Source organism: Aulonocara stuartgranti (genome assembly GCF_965226115.1).
Source record: "Aulonocara stuartgranti genome assembly, chromosome: 20".
In the NCBI taxonomy this organism is placed as follows: domain Eukaryota; kingdom Metazoa; phylum Chordata; class Actinopteri; order Cichliformes; family Cichlidae; genus Aulonocara; species Aulonocara stuartgranti.
In genome coordinates this window covers 6,409,044-6,424,809 of record NC_138956.1, presented here as the reverse complement: position 1 = coordinate 6,424,809, position 15,766 = coordinate 6,409,044, and the positions used below count along the sequence as shown (strand labels likewise).

Sequence of the window (15,766 nt, the reverse complement as noted above, 5' to 3'; positions counted from 1 at the left end):
TCCCCACCATCTATATTCTCATTGTCTTATCTGTACTCTGTGTACAACCCTGACCACAAATTGAAGGGGACCTTGTCAGAGGGTGAATCCAGGCAGCAGTTGCGGGGGTCAACAGAGCGTATCAATCTCCTTGGTTACAGAAGATTTGTTGATGTGTATCAGGAGTAAAAAGTGAGAGAGAGAAAGCGCGAGAGGGAGAAGAGAGAAGGTGAGAGGAGGTTGGTGCGATGGTGGGGTGTCCAAGAGGGAGGAGGCCTAGTGACCTGAAAGCGTCAGGAAGCAATTAGCGAGATGCTTCGCAAACTTTAGAACCAATCTAATTAGCTGCTATCAAAGCTGCAGAACCCTTTGCTCTGCTCGACTACAGATGTGTTTGAGAGTTTTTTCCCCCCCTTCTGTTGAATTCTTACTCTTAATTGCCTTTACTCATTTGACTGAGCGAGCCGTAAAACGCAGATATGCGGAACAACAGATTGTTTGTTTATTAAAACACAACAGAGTAGGAGCGTGTGGTGGAGGTTAATACTGGAATGCCGGCTATGAAACCAGTGTTAAACTGTTTGAATTTATAAAGGTGGTGGTGGCGGGGGGGGGCTTATTCTTGTCAGTTAATTATGTGCACAAAGCCTCACACAGAAGTTTACTTTATTTCCCAGTGAACACACGTGTTATTATAGGTGTCGAACAGGTACGCATGAGCAGGCACACTAATCCGCACACAAAACCACCCACCTTGCTGCGAGAAGGACTGCTCGAAGACGCACTTGTAAAGGCTGCGGAACGAAGAGCTGAGGTCCTCGAAGTCTGAGAAGCAGAGCTGCTTGTCCCGTGACTCGGGGACAGGTAAACCATACTGGGGCTGCGGGGGAGGAGGAGGAGGCGGCGGCGGAGGTTGGGCGGGCTGCTGGAGGCTCAAGGACTGGGACGAAGGTTCCGAGTGGCTGCTCACCTTCGAGGCGGATAGGAAGAAGAGACAGATCGACTGTTAAAAGGCACGGGGAACATCAGGGAACGTCGTGGTTTCAGAAAAACGCCTGACAAAGGCTCAATTCACACTGCGATTGAAAAGATTTAGTTCGTCAAGGTGATGAGGCATTGCAGGTTCAAGTGCATACGTTTTATGTGCTTGACTGGTTCATCAAAAATAGTAATCATTTTTTGGCTCATTCATAACCAACTCTTGGCTCTACTGTTTATAAAATACACAAAAAACACCACCTAATGGCACCTAGTTCTTTTATTGACTGCTGCTTGTCATACACAGAGCATGTATGGAAGGATTAGAGAGCATATTAGTGACTTCAAGAATTTCTGTGCCTCCCCGAATTAAACCAAGGCTCAGTTAAAATGTTTTAATTGTCAAGGAACTGCCATTCAGTTGTAAAATCTCACCGCACATGAAACTGCTTAAAATTATTGGATTACTCCTAAGTGGATTGTATTTCATCACCATCTTCCTCCATCACCTGCAGCAGCAGTGCGCGGCTACGAAACAACAGCAATTTGTATCCAGAGAGAAGATTCACAATTCAGATATTTGATCCTAATGTGACATAATATAACTTGTGTCAGTCAATCTAAAGACAGGATGCAAAACAGAAGCACAAAAGGTGACTCGGGACTGCACGGATCATGTAGATGACGTATGTGTTAAACCTATATATGATCAAAATAAATGTTCTATTTATTTTGATCATATAAACAAAATACAGAGGTTCCACAAAAAAGTGGGAGGAAGTGCACATTTATTTAATCCCACCCCTTCTCCATAAATTATCAGCTAGTATTTATCCAGCTTTGTTACTAATATAAACTCAATAGCAACAGACATATTTCTAATAACACAATATAGACGCTATGTAAAAAAAAACAAATTATCACCATAAAATTATTTGTTTTACAACTCCACACCTCCGCACATCAAAGCCCTGTGCCTCCAGTTTTGGAAGGTTAATTCTAACATCTGTATAATCTGAAGTAAGGTTAATAGGTTAACCTGGTGTGAGAGTGCCTTAAACCCGAGTTCTTCTTAAATGCCATGGGTCCAGTAGAAGTCTGTGAGGAAACAGCTTTCTGACTTGACCTCTGTAAACACTTTCCTCTTGTGTTAATGGTCTCAGTGACACACTGTGGTTAGTACTATATAAATAATAAAGAGACCAAGATGGCGACAGCAAAAAACAATCAAGGCTTCAAAGACCTGGGTTACACCGCGGTAGCTATGACACTCTTTTACACTTTTTGAGCTTGAACTCAAAAAGTCGCTCCCATTTTACCTGGTTAGGTAACCATAGCAACCAGCGGGAAACGCATAACCTGGTTTGGAGCACGTTATCTTGTAGCTCCAGTTTAAAAACAGCTGTAAATAACACATTTTCACAGATTCTTTTGATCAAACAGAGCAGAAAGGAGCTCTGCGTTGGGGTTAGTTATTCAGAAATTCAACGTTTTCGTACATCCTCCTACTCTGCTGCCCTGTTGATTTTAAAAAGTTAGAATTACAGTTTGCAGAATAGAAACTGCTCGGTGTATTTGTGGGCCTGGATCAGGAAGAATATTACATGAAGACAATTAATTTCACTTTGAACTGGTCAAAAAGTGATTTCCTGAATGGCTAAATGTATTGTAAAGTTTAGCTGTTGTGTTAGAAACAACAGCTTCTAACACAACAGTGAGATTGCACTAAAGCTGAACCACACCTCAGTGTATTTACATATGCAGCACCGATTTCGTTCCTTACCTGCACCACCAGTGTTGTCTTTTGCTGTTATATTTTTATTACTTCATAGTTTTCTGAGACCAGTCTTAAGTGAGCATGCTCAGATCCTGTCGCCTGTTGATGAATACTATTGTGAGGCCATTATTTTGCTTTTTAACCCTTAAATCAGGCACATCTGGTCAGATTATATTAGCAACTTATTCACTTACCCTAACATTAGCAATCAGGGTAAATTGTCACACAAAGGTGGTTATCAGCTTCATAACTTAACTCATGATTGATTAATCCAGCTATGAGCATGTTCACATTAAGGGGATGACGCTGGCAGCATCCGGCCAGTCACACAGATGGACGTCTCCACTGGCACGCGAGCCGCTGATCTCACAAAGAATGATAAAACTGTGAGGGTAACTGAAAGAAATGCTCCTGCTGTAGAGAAATAAGCGGTGTGAAACAGAAAATCACAGTACAATAGTCAGTAAAATAAAAGTATCAACACTCTAACATTGAAATATGGGAGAATGTGATGAATTAGATGCATGTGTGATAGATTTAGTTGTTATTCTTTCAGCTGTAGCCTCAATTTTGTCTAAGGGTCTGAGAACAGCCTAAAGATTCAATATAAAAACATAATTATAATGTAGGTTTAGACTCTAAGGTCCACAGATGCCCTGTTTTGGGATCATATATTATAGGCTATAGAACAGTCTAATGCTCATCGGGGAAACAGCAAGAGTCTAGATGAAAAACTTTAGACCCTGCATGCACAAAAGTCCAAGGACTTTTCCACAAATGGTGATTCTATTTCCCAGATAACTGATTGGTTGGTAAGCAGTGATCTCATACCTGCTGATTGACAACCTAGATCGGGTCTGCAGGATAGGTTACCATGGCTACAATAACAAGTAAGTAGAGCTAAGAAGTGAACGGACTCTGTAATACTGCAAACCCAGGGTTAACCTTGAAGTTACCTGGATAATCCCAAATCCAGCTTCCTAGCACAGGCGTCAAGTGGAGAGCACCTCTGCCTTTAAGTCAAAATGCATTAGAAACAAACCTCTTGGCTTTTTTGTCTCTACAGGCTGAACCTAAGTGAACACACCTGAATTTCAATTGGCAGACAGAAAAGTAAAATTCAATAATAATACGATTTAATTTAAATGAATTAAATTAAAACTTCAGCCGAGCCCTGGACACTTTTTTTATATAAATTACTGTCAGAAATCATTTAATAATTCAGCCATTCACAGTGATGATCATACCAAATTCAATTTCACACAATTAAAATGGAATCGCTGCTGCCTCTCATTTCTTTTCACATAAAAGCAAAAACAAAATACGAAGCTTCACATATCTGCCGCATATTGTGAATGCAGCCGGTCTTCATCCACCCTCATTTCATCCAAGCTGTCATCTTCCTCACCATCCACCCGGAGAACTCAAGCAATTTGCTGTGATCAGTGTGTCTCTGCCAATATAAGCCAACTTACGACGACACATCTCCCACACATCTACCTCCACCCCAATAATGCCAGCCTTTCCATAAACTCTCTCGGTGTCTGAGATCTCTGCCAGCAATGCCACCAGTAATCACCGTCAGTCAAAGGGATGCGGGGGGAGGGGGCTATCACCTGCTTCAGGTAATGAGTCAGAACTAAACCCGATCCCACCGGACTAGACCGCAGATGAGGTCTGAAACGATGGAAGAGGAGGGCGAAAGGTGGAGGAGCCGATGCAGGGAGGAAGAAAACAAAAGATGGCCTCTAGAAATGAGAGGTTAACGAGATGAGATTGCACTGACCTTTGCTAATGCAGGTGGGAGGTGAGCAGGGAAAAGTGATTGATGGTAAAAAGGTGAGCAGCTGTTACAAGGGAGAGATAATGAAGAGTTGGGATTTTTCAGCCCTCCTGTAATTTTGTTTTTGAACAGAGACTGGCCTTTAAAACTGTATTACATTTGGTTTAGAGGGACACAGGCGCGAAAACGATCACAAATACATCAAACACAATGCAGGTCTGTCTAGTTCCCATATTTATATTTGACCGAAAGGGACTTTAGTGATCGCAGTGGGGAAAAAACGCTGTTGTAGCTACACTACTACAAGGATTTGGAGAATGAAATGGACTGAATAGAAAGAAAGGCACACTTGCTCACAAAGGTTTATCCACTGGGAGCCAGAATATATACAGGTGAAAATATGAATGACAGTTGACACAGCAGGGAACCTCGTGGACTGCAAAGCAAGAATGTGTAAGTGTACCGCCCCTTTTTGTGCACCTTATAAAGGTCACGAGGACACCAAAAACATTTGAGCATCACTTCTTTAAAGCCTGTAGATACTACATTAGTAGTGAAAGACAATCAGTCTTTTGCACAACCCACTGTCATTGTTGCACTTTGCTATTGCACTGTTGTGTCTCCACTGGCTTGTGTCTGTATCGTTCTGTTCTGCCTAGTGTTGCACTGTTTGGGGGTTTTTTGGGGGGAGATTTTTGAAATTTTTGCACACTTGCACTTTATGCAGTCCTGTGTTGATTGTCTGTTATATGTTGTACGTAGCACCGTTGTCTCGCTTCACTGTGTACTGTACCACTGCACATAGTTGGAATGACAATAAAGCCACTTGACTTGATTTGAAAGGAAAACTAACGGGAGCTGCTTCAGTTATTCAGACATCAGGTCACTCCTAATCGGGTCCAAAATCACTCCATTAATATGTTGTTTTGAATCTCAAAAGCTCATCATGGGTCAGTTTATGTTCAAACATATTGGTTTCCTAATGTAGTCCCTCTTTAATAAACAAGCAGCTCATTATCATGTAAGTTGGACTATTTAAGACTACTCAGTTAAATAGGACCTTGTTTTTAGGCACAAGGAATAGTTCAAACTGTCAGGATAAAATATGGCCCGAAACAGCTATGTGCAGAGTTCCTTCTCTACTTTGTATTATCCAAGTTTGTAGGAACATTAACAGCGGACAACATGGGACTGCATCAATGTGTCCTCTGTATACAGTGTGTGGGACCTGCTGAAATAATAGAGTTAGTGGGGTATGGTAGCTCAGTGTTAAGTGGCTTAATAAAAAAAACAACATAAAACCCCCAAATGTGTCTGAAAACGGTCAGGGACAAAGACTGGACTGGAAATGAGTGAAAAAGCAGCCAACGTCCAAAAACAACTCTGAAAGCCTAGAGAGTTGTTGCTCAAGAGCACTTCAAAAAATTACAACAAAGACTGTTTTTTTTCAATCGAAACATAAAGAGAGGGGTGGCTCAAGACTCTTTGCTCAGTACTGCAGTTACATAACCACCAGAGGAAAAAAGAGCTAGAGCTAGAGTGTAGTCCTTCGCTCCTTTCTCACCTCCACACAGCTGGCCAATCACAGCGTTAAGTGGGTGTGAATGTAGGATTGTCGTTTACAAAAATGTCTGAAGTCGAAAGAGGTTTGACGCGAAGAGCTTTCAGAGCATAAGTTCAGCAGTATTAAATAATCACACACACACACAGCATCTGGCTCACACTCATCTAAAAACAGCAAAACCAACCAAGATAAACTTGCTTCTTGTTTTATTTTTGGATGACAGAAGCAAGCCGCTATCAAAGCATTTCCCACAGGTTTGAAATTTATTTTGTGGTGTTCGGCCCTGAGGGGCGCGAGCGGCTGCAAAGAGTATTGATAGTCTGCGGCAAAACAAAATTCAATTCACGAGCTAAATAATCAGTCCATATGAATGCAATGTTCAACAACAAGCAACTGAGTTTTCAATCAATCTGCACTCTGAATTGCATTTCCATACCTCTGGAAGGAAGGAATGATAAAAGTCTCTTTGGATTGGGTCAGCTTCACTTGTCTGAGCACAAATAAATTCTGCACATAAGAAGCGATGACTGAAGTTGCCCATTTGATTCTTTCTATGCATGTTAAAGTAGCACTACAATAGAGAGATAATCCATTTCCCCTTGATTTTTTAAATAGGTGACCACAATTAGGCCTAATTGTTTGAAAAACCATTACTTTGCTTCTACGGACAGTGAATGTGCTCTGCTAAAGATGAGCGAAAACATATTTGGCTGCAAAATCTGAGCATCAAACATAAAATGAGAGTGAGCAGTGTACCGTAGATCCAGCGTACATGTTGTTAGCTGGTTACCACCTCCTCAGTCTGCTAAGGGTGCAGCAGACACCTTCTGTACTGATCTGGTGTCTCGACCGGTGTCTGAATCATCCAGATTATTTCGAGTGAATCCAGGGGAAAAAAACCCAAACACGACACAGAACACGTAAAAATAGTTTTAATGCTGCTTGTTTAAAATTTGTCAGCTGTGAATGAAAAACCAGACACTGTGGCAGTGTCCTTGAATTCTGAGTGGAAAATTGTCACGAGAAACATAAAACCTAGAAGCGATCACTCTAAACAACAACAACAACCAAAAGCAAAGGTCTTACTGGTGTGTATCCGTGCACGTTGCTGCCACTGCTGACCGCGGTGCTCCGGTTGTTGAGGTTGACGGACGCCAAACTTTGCTCTGAAAGGCTGTTGCTAAGGCTGCCGCCCAGGCTCCCAGGACTCTCGCTGCCTTCTGCTTCATGGTTGTACAGCGCTACCTACACACACACACACACAGTGTTGATGTTAATATGACAATAAAGGCTATTATATGGGGCCAACGATTTGAGCCAACGCACCACATAAACCCCTTCAAAGGCAGTGATTCATGACTTTATTGTTCCTTGTAGCCTATTTTGTTACACTGCCTCATATTTGTTCACGCGCCAATTCATATCCAGACTGAAGTGAGTGCCGCGCCACTCAAGGAGTTACCCATGCACCATTAACTGATGGAACAAGTTATGAGGAAAATGTGGAAATATTAGTTCTGGTCTATATAAATTTGTCCTTTTGCTGTGTTAAACGAAAGAAGAAAAAAAATAGACTCACCGACCCTAAGCTTGTGATTTTGCTTTTTTTTTTGCCACCTTGAACTTGTTGATTCTGATTAGATAAAGACACCAAGTTGCACTTCGAAGTAACTACGCTGTATATCTTATTGTAGCAGATCACAAAGCGTTCAAGAGCAATGCCTCAGGATTACGTTGAATCATGTTTCTCTTGTTTTATTTGACTGTCAGGACTTGTGAAGCGCAGCGCCAACATTACCTCCAGGCAACATTTAATTGTATAGACAAATGCGAAAATACAGCCTTCGGGTGAGACAACATTAAAGGCTCTCTGGGGCAGTGCTCTACACTGCAGAACATCTTGTAGTGGCAAAAAAGAAAGGATAGAGAAGTGCTATTGAGTCGTGGGTTAAAGTGTTAATCCTGAACTGTTCCTGTTTGAATAGTTTTGGTAATATCGGCACTGGGTGAAAGTTTAATTCTCCTGACTGTGGAAGTAAAGGAACAGGGATTTCTTTTTAGGTTTAATGAGGTGCTTTAGGTTGAAATCTACACAGAAGCAAAGAACCGAAACACTAATCACAACAGATCATAAAAGATTTGTTTTTTCATTATGCAAACATTACAGTAACTCAGTGCAATGATCTGATCCTGATCCTCCTCCACCCCCTCGACCCCCGCTATCCTAAATTCCCAGTATCAAATTATAGGAACGCCTTCCTTCAGTAGTGCAGGCTTTGTCCAATGCAAACAGAACATCGGCGAGAGCAAACGTGTTATAGAAGAAGCTCTGACGCACTGCTGTGCCTGCAGGACGCCACCTGTGCGGATGTGGGCGGATGTCACTGATGCCGGCATCGGCATCATTATCATCAAGGTCTCCGTGCTCTGAATCATTGTTTCAAAATGTATACTGATGTCTGAGACGACTCAAGTTTTAGTCTTTCCTGGCGTAGCGCGGATTGAGTGCAACCTGACACGTTTAAAGAAATCAAATGAAAATCCTTTTGTTTCTCCACCTGCTGCACGAGTGGCACGCCAAACACGCCAAACAATAATCGCTTGATGATCTGCACCAAGTTGGCTGCTTGTGAAGCTCTGTCCTTGTTTTGTCTTAGCGATTATCTAATAAAACTGCAATACCTTTTGCGGCATTGATTAATAACGTTATTAACGGCTTTGTTATAAGAATGATGGTGGAAAATGTGAAGGATCTGCAGTATCTACTTTTTCAGGTAGGCAAGTTAATCCACTGCACTCTGTTGTTTGCCGTGTCTCACAGCAAAAAAGGACTGAATTCCAGATAATAATAATAATAATAATGATTAAAATTGCATGAGTACTTGGCTACAACGCTGATAAGAAAAAAAAGTGCAGAAATTCTCATCCTCGTGTCTCATATTGACAAATTCTGGGAAGTATGAGTCAGGGTCTGTTAAAAGTCCAGAATGGAAAACTGTAACGTGCTGCAAAGTCCAGACCTTCGCATCCCATCCAGAACAAACAGAGTAATGCGAGCTGCTGCGGGACAAATTTTCTCTTTGGTTGGGGACAGGACGAAAAGGATCACCCACTGCGCATAATTACTGTGTTTGTGTGGGTGTGTGCGTCAGATCAGATAGGTGTCAGAGGTCCCTGTCTCTGCTTGATCTCTGACCCTCACATAGGCGATCACACGCAGTTTAGTGTTTAAATGCTTGTGTGTGTTTGTGTCGCGTAAGGCTTTCTGCTAGAAGTGAAGACTTGTTCTGAAGGCGTCTCAGCCTCTAAAGAAGAGGCGAAAAAGAAAAACAGACACTTCTGCTGCTGCTTCTGCTGCAGTTATGTCTCACTATAAATATGTTGTGACAAAGTTTGACACATTTTCCTCACAAGCAAGTACAAATGACTAATCATTGCACAGAACTAAGAAATCAATATTCATTCATATAAATGCCAACGAACTATGATCATTCTGAAGATTTTTACTACAGTGTTTTAAAGCTCTGAATGGAACATCTGTCGCTTCTGAAGCATATAAGGTCATCGTCAATGAAACTAACAGCATTTAAATGAATCCCAATCCAGAGAGTCCAACCTGCTAATGAATCTCCTCTGACCCACGCCCCCTCCACCACCACGGCATGAATTCCAACCTCACAGTTATCCAGTAACCTTGTACAACAATTCTGATATGTTTGATAATAGGTTGTAGATGATATTGCTATAACAAAAGAACTCAAGCCTCATGAACTCATGTCAAAATGAACAGTGACACGCTGATTTTACTTCTCTTTTTGACTGTTTGCTGTTTCTTTGTTATGATGTTGGCTCTGCTGGCTCTGGATCCCTATTTGAATTTGTTGAATTTGCCAAAATGGAAGAAAAGCTCTTTCTAAAAGGAGAGTCGCCAAATGCCGAACCAACCTCTGTCTGTATCTAACTGAGGATGGAAGCCACGCGTCCGGTCACATAAACTTTGTATGCCTGCGCTGTTGCGCTGTTTTGTATTGAAACAGCTTATGAACAGCTGGTGCCCTACCTTGTTGGTCACAGCATTGATGGCCAGAGTGGGAGATGCCCCTCCTGACATGATGCAGTCCATCCTCAGAGACTCGGACTCCAGGCTGTAAGGGGTCGATGCCTGCAGGAACAGGAGACAGTGTGAGAAAAATCTGGGCATAGAAAATGTTCATAAGTGCGGATTTGGGTTCAGTATCCTGATAACACGACCCACGTGAAGGCAACTAAACATTATTATTTTATTAATAATGTTTTGGGGTTTTTCTGACAATGACAAGCCAAAAAGTCTGTTGTGGAATTGCCTAGAATACTCGTTTCTGACTGAACTAATAATGCTTCCTAATGAAGGAAAAAAGGCAGGATAAACAGTGGCTTCAGGCACTAAAAGTGAACGAGCACAAACTGACCTGCGTAAACTTGCACAAACCTCACAAGGTCTTTTTATAAAATCCGTGATGCGTATGATGTCTTTTCTGAAGTCTCCGCATTTATTCTACAGTGATTCCCTCTCATCTGTGGCCAGATTCCAGCTGTTTTTATTGATTTGGCTATAACTTCCACAATAAGCCCAGTAAACTGATTCAAATCAGTGATTTAGTACACTCTGGGGAGATTGATCACATTTACAGGAAACGGGCTAAAAACAGTAACGTAGCAAACCCTGCTTTTCATGTTTCCTTAAGACTTTAATGTGGCGACTATTACAAGACATAAAAACCACTGTGCAGCAAATACATCACTGATTGCCTGATATCCCCCTGCATAAAGTTTGAATACACCTAATTCATCGTATTCTATTCTATTATAATTGTGCTATAGAATAAAAGGCTAGGAATATAAAATAAAAGCAGCAATGTCAGTGAACCTTGTTGGTTGGCTGGGGAATTTTAAGGTGTGGTGGGCAACATGTTTTTGGTGTCACCGGGCAAAAAAAGAAAGCTACATCAACCTTGCAGCATTGTAAGTGAAGGGAATTTCTGCAAATACTCTTTATTAAGCTTTAGAAAATCTTGCACCCACAAGAGACTTTGGCTAATCGTGCATTTTCTGACCAGAAAAGGTAAGTAGTCTTAAGAGCAAAACAACAACAAAAAAAAAACAAAAAACAGAAAAACGTCCAGCGTTGGTGCAATGGGTTTGAATTCCCTATGAAGCCAAAAGTCAGCCCTGGCTTATCTCTAGCCTGTGTTCATCTTTTGAAAGGGGGTTATAACAGAGAATGGAAAACTGCAGGAGGAAAGCAACTTTTTAAGGTGGAGATATGTGAAGCATTCTTTAACACTAAAGATGCAGGTTGTACCCCTTTCAGGTTCACCACACGTTACACTGTGTTGTGGCAGGTACAGTACTGAGCAAAGGCTTTGAGCTTTTTGTCATTTTTTAAAGTGGTCTTAAACAACAGTTCTCTAAGCTTTCTGACGGTATTTCAAAGTTTCTTTCTTTGGCCACTGGCTGCTTTTTCACTCACTGACCAATGAATCACTTAAACACAAAAAAGGCATAAAATAATATTTTTTTCACCAACAAGGTGATTCCCAAAGAGCTATTAGCTGAAATCTTGGCATGGTATGTCGTGCAATTACAAAACTGAGGAAACTGGATATAAAGCTGTTCATCTGAAAGCAGCAACTCTATGCTTTTTCAGTGATATTAGCGTCTCTCTCCTTTCTCAACCAATCTTCGTCTTCGCTGGGCTGCTGCGACATCGTGCCTGTGATTACCGTAATGACTCTAATATCAATGCAAAATGCTGCTTTTAGGAAATGCTGGAATTCTTTCAATTGAGCAAATAGTTCAGGAGTTACGGGAGATACAGATGTTGAAAAAACATTGCAGAATACCAGTCTGATCCCAGCAACAGGTTAGGTTTTCTTTAGGTTAAACTGATGACAACAGGTGATGGATCCAAATAGAAGGAGGTCAGCAGACAGGTACAACAGGTAAAAGAGTCACCTGTAAAGCACTGTGGAGGCTCTGTCAAGGTTCAGGTTTGCCTTTCAGCCAGTGGTGTTGGGGATCTTGTCTAGTCTTCAATTGTTCCTGAAGACTACTTAAAGAAACTATAAGAAAGCTTGTCTAAGAGACTTTAGACTGTGTTGAAGAATAAAGGTGGTCATACAAAACTGTACAATTGTACAAACTCTGTTTTTGCCTTATTAAAGATTACTCTTACTTACATCTTGATTAAACGTGTAAGTAAGGCTACGTCCACACTAGCCCGGATGGATTTGAAAACTGCGTTTTCATTGGGGAAACGGCCGAAAACGCTTATGTTCCAGCACTGCGCATGTGTGAAACGCAAGAAGATTCGACCTGCCTCATTTCTGTCTGCTGTTTATTTACTTTCCGGCTCTTTGAAACGTCGCGGCAAAGGGTTGAGGAAAAGCACCGAGTTTTTTAAATGGACTAACAATGAGGTGGAGTTGATGCTGCGAGTAACACAAAAGTACAAAGTTGCAAAAGCGAGTGAGAGTTAAAGAATGTGAAGAAAAGCTATCTGGAGCATGTACAGACTGATATTAATCTTTAATAGGGCTGTCCAAACTGAGAGCAAACAAAACAATTGTTTGTATAATGCCCTCCGCTTTCTTAGTTTAATTGGTCACATGACTGCATCATATGACTAACATGCGTCATCGTTTTAGAAAGTTGGCATTTTTGCAGTCCACACTGCGGCGCGAAAGCACCATTTCCAAATGTACGCATTTTCAAGATCGTTTTAAATATTAGTATAAAGGGGTGCACTAATATTTTTTTTAAACAGTAGAGTCTCGCCTTCTAGTTATTATGCAGAAATCATTCGTGGATGCTCTCCGCTGATTGAAAATGTCCAGAGGAGTTTGAAAACGAGGACGGAAATGAAATGTGACAAAGGTTATGAGAAATCTAAGTGTGCTGCAAGTTCATGATTCTTCACTGAGCCTCCTGAATCACCATCACGCCCCAGGCTCACACTGTGTGAACTAGTCGAGGCGCGCTTCATTTAAATTGCGGGACACTTAAACAGCCTGGAAAGTGGACACATCACTTGCACTTGATAAGATGAATCAAGCCATCCTCATGCATTATTCACGTACCTATAATGCATTCAGCAGCAGTTCATTTTCTGCTGCTGTCCTCACAAAGCGCTAAAGTAGGGTTAACTGAGTGTGAGGACGTGAGGAACTATTCAAAGATCGATGAGGGGCTAAATTGATGCCTGCCAAATGAAGAAGAAAAAAAAGGAGAGAGAGAGAGAGAGAGAGAGAAAAAAACAACAACAACAAAAAAAGAAACCCGGGGAAGATGTTTTTTTCTCCTTGTCTGACTCCTTTCAGGGTTCAAGACAGCTTGCCTGCCTTTCCAAACTGCTTACAGTAAGAGGATTGGTTGGTAACAATGCAATCTTTAATTTATGATAAACTCCAAGCTAAACGGGTTGTCGGTTCCCTGGTGGAGGCACTTAAAAAGAAGACAAGAGAGAGGTGAAGAGAGGCAGGAGGAAGGCTTGTGGAGGAAGAGCAGAATAGAAGAATAGGCAGGGAGATAATTGAGTGGTGACAGACGGGCAGACAGACAGACAGGCAAACAGAGAAGCATCTACCAGAAATGAAAGAGAGTGATTATGCTTAAGGGCACTGGAGACACAGGTACTAAACTACGTGTACACTTGCCTGTCTACACATTTATACAATGCATTTATGCGGTTGACGTTTAGCCCTTCCTGCCAACTTAAAATATTTGACTGTGTAACCGAGGTGCAACAAAATCCCAGTTAACACACAAGATGTATTTAGCCCACCTTTCTTTCTTTTTCTTTTTTTCAGATGGTAATGCCGCCATAAATCTTAGCACTTAAAACCTCCCTGTTTCTCCTTAGCCCATGTGACAGCCCACAGTGTGTCTGCCAGCAGTGCAAGTGAGGCGTAAGAAAAGGGGTCAAAGGGCCCATCCATGTAAGACGAGATGACAAGGCTCTGAATTAATTAATGTTTGTAATAAAAAAAAAAATCGTTGGTGAAGAAAATATGTCTAACGGCAGCCCCGGGGCCTTCTGTGGTAATTAACTGGAACACAAGCCTAGAACACTTTCCCTCCTCCCTCCTCTCCCACTTACTCCTCTTACCTCTTTTTCCTTCCCTTAAACTTGACTGTTTCTTCTCGCTACCTTGATGTCTTTTTCCTGCTTTCCGCAACCTTCCTTTCACGCCTCCTTTCTGCTCTTCCCCTCTCTTGTACCTCCCCAACCCTTTCCGTCTCTTTTGCCTCGATTCTTTCTCCAATGAGCGACACCTTACAGTGATTGTGCACTTTGTCGCGCTGCGCCTGTCAGAGTTCCCCAGAGAGGAAGATGGCTAAAGCAGAAATGCAGACGGACGAAGCGAAAGATAATGATCAAGATGCGCCAACAGTCAGAGACTGGCTGGATGAGAAAGGGAGGCGGATGATCGTGATAAAAGACGCGTATTTTCTTTAATGCAACATTCAGAGGATCATCTGCTTAATACAATATATACCTGCACACTGGAGGTACACCTCACCCCTGTGAAATAGACTTTGGGAGATCTTCTGCTTGGTCCACTACACCAACTGATTACACTAATTGGTGGCCTCATTCTGGCTTCGGGGAGAAGTAATGCCATGTTATCCAGAGCCTAGTAATGATATTGCATGTCACCAGATCTCATATCACTGAACTGAAGCCATTTAAATGTTTTATTTAGTATTCGTTTGTGACTGACTACAAGTCTTTGTGTCATACGGCAGCAGTTTTAGTACGCATCCCTTTGCCAGGGGAGCACAGTTCATTTAAGCCGCTGAGGTAATAATCAGAGAGGAATTCAATCTGTTTAATGTGCTGAATACTGAATCTGAACCGTATTAAAATTTTGGCCATTAACCGCCGACACTAGTTTATGAGCGTGCTAATCAGCCGCTAAGAAAACAGACATCGAAATGCACGCCATACTGTAGTCAGAGTCAGGAAAAAAACAAAAAACAGAGAGATGATGGCAGACAGTGGTGAAAGCAGACTTGAAATACACGATGGAGCTCACTCCGCACTGCTTTTGTATTCACATCCCCAGGTTAATGACTGCACACCAGCCGCATTCTGCCAAGTTGATGCAGGGTTACATATATTTATAGCCTCAGCTGCTGTCAATCAATTTCCCAAAACCAATTTTCATTCCTGCTTCTGTATTCTCACATCTATCTGGTAGCTTGTTCCTGCTGCTTTTATGGCATCTTGAAAATTGCTAACCCCAAAGCCTGTGGGATTAACCTGGATGAATATGAGGATGAATATCAAAAAGTTGTTTAATTGCAACCATAGGTTCTGGTTCTGTTACAAAGAAGGCACGCGCGCCGGTGATCGGGCATTCTCCTACGCTAGAGCGCAGTAATAAGTTCGTCAATAACAATCGAGCAGTGCACAGCAAGAATAACCCACAGAGGAAAAAAACAAAACAAAAAGCGGATAAAGTTTGGTACTTTGTGGCTTTAAAATGTAATAACTACACAAAAGAAAGTGTGTTTTTTCCTACATTGCTGCGGCATCGAATATGCTGCTCATGCTGTGCCTCTTGTGTAGACAAGGTGTTACACCGTGTCCACTCAGCAGCTTCAGCCCTCCATCTGTGAGTAGACACGAGGCGTTCGAGCA

At 41.8% G+C, this 15,766-nt stretch overlaps 1 protein-coding gene across 7 annotated transcripts in view; it reads right to left on the bottom strand.

The window, feature by feature from the left end:
* The window catches only part of LOC309696607 (forkhead box protein J3-like), a 68,782-nt gene that overhangs the window by 13,769 nt on the left and 39,247 nt on the right, over window positions 1-15,766 (bottom strand). For all 7 annotated transcript variants that reach the window (XM_082517888.1, XM_082517890.1, XM_082517892.1 and 4 more), the window contains 3 exons: window positions 10,142-10,243; window positions 7,168-7,326; window positions 733-949 (listed from right to left, as the gene is read on the bottom strand). In XM_082517888.1, the coding sequence (XP_082374014.1) occupies window positions 733-949; window positions 7,168-7,326; window positions 10,142-10,243 (478 nt within the window). The remainder of the gene's footprint in view (window positions 1-732; window positions 950-7,167; window positions 7,327-10,141; window positions 10,244-15,766) is intronic.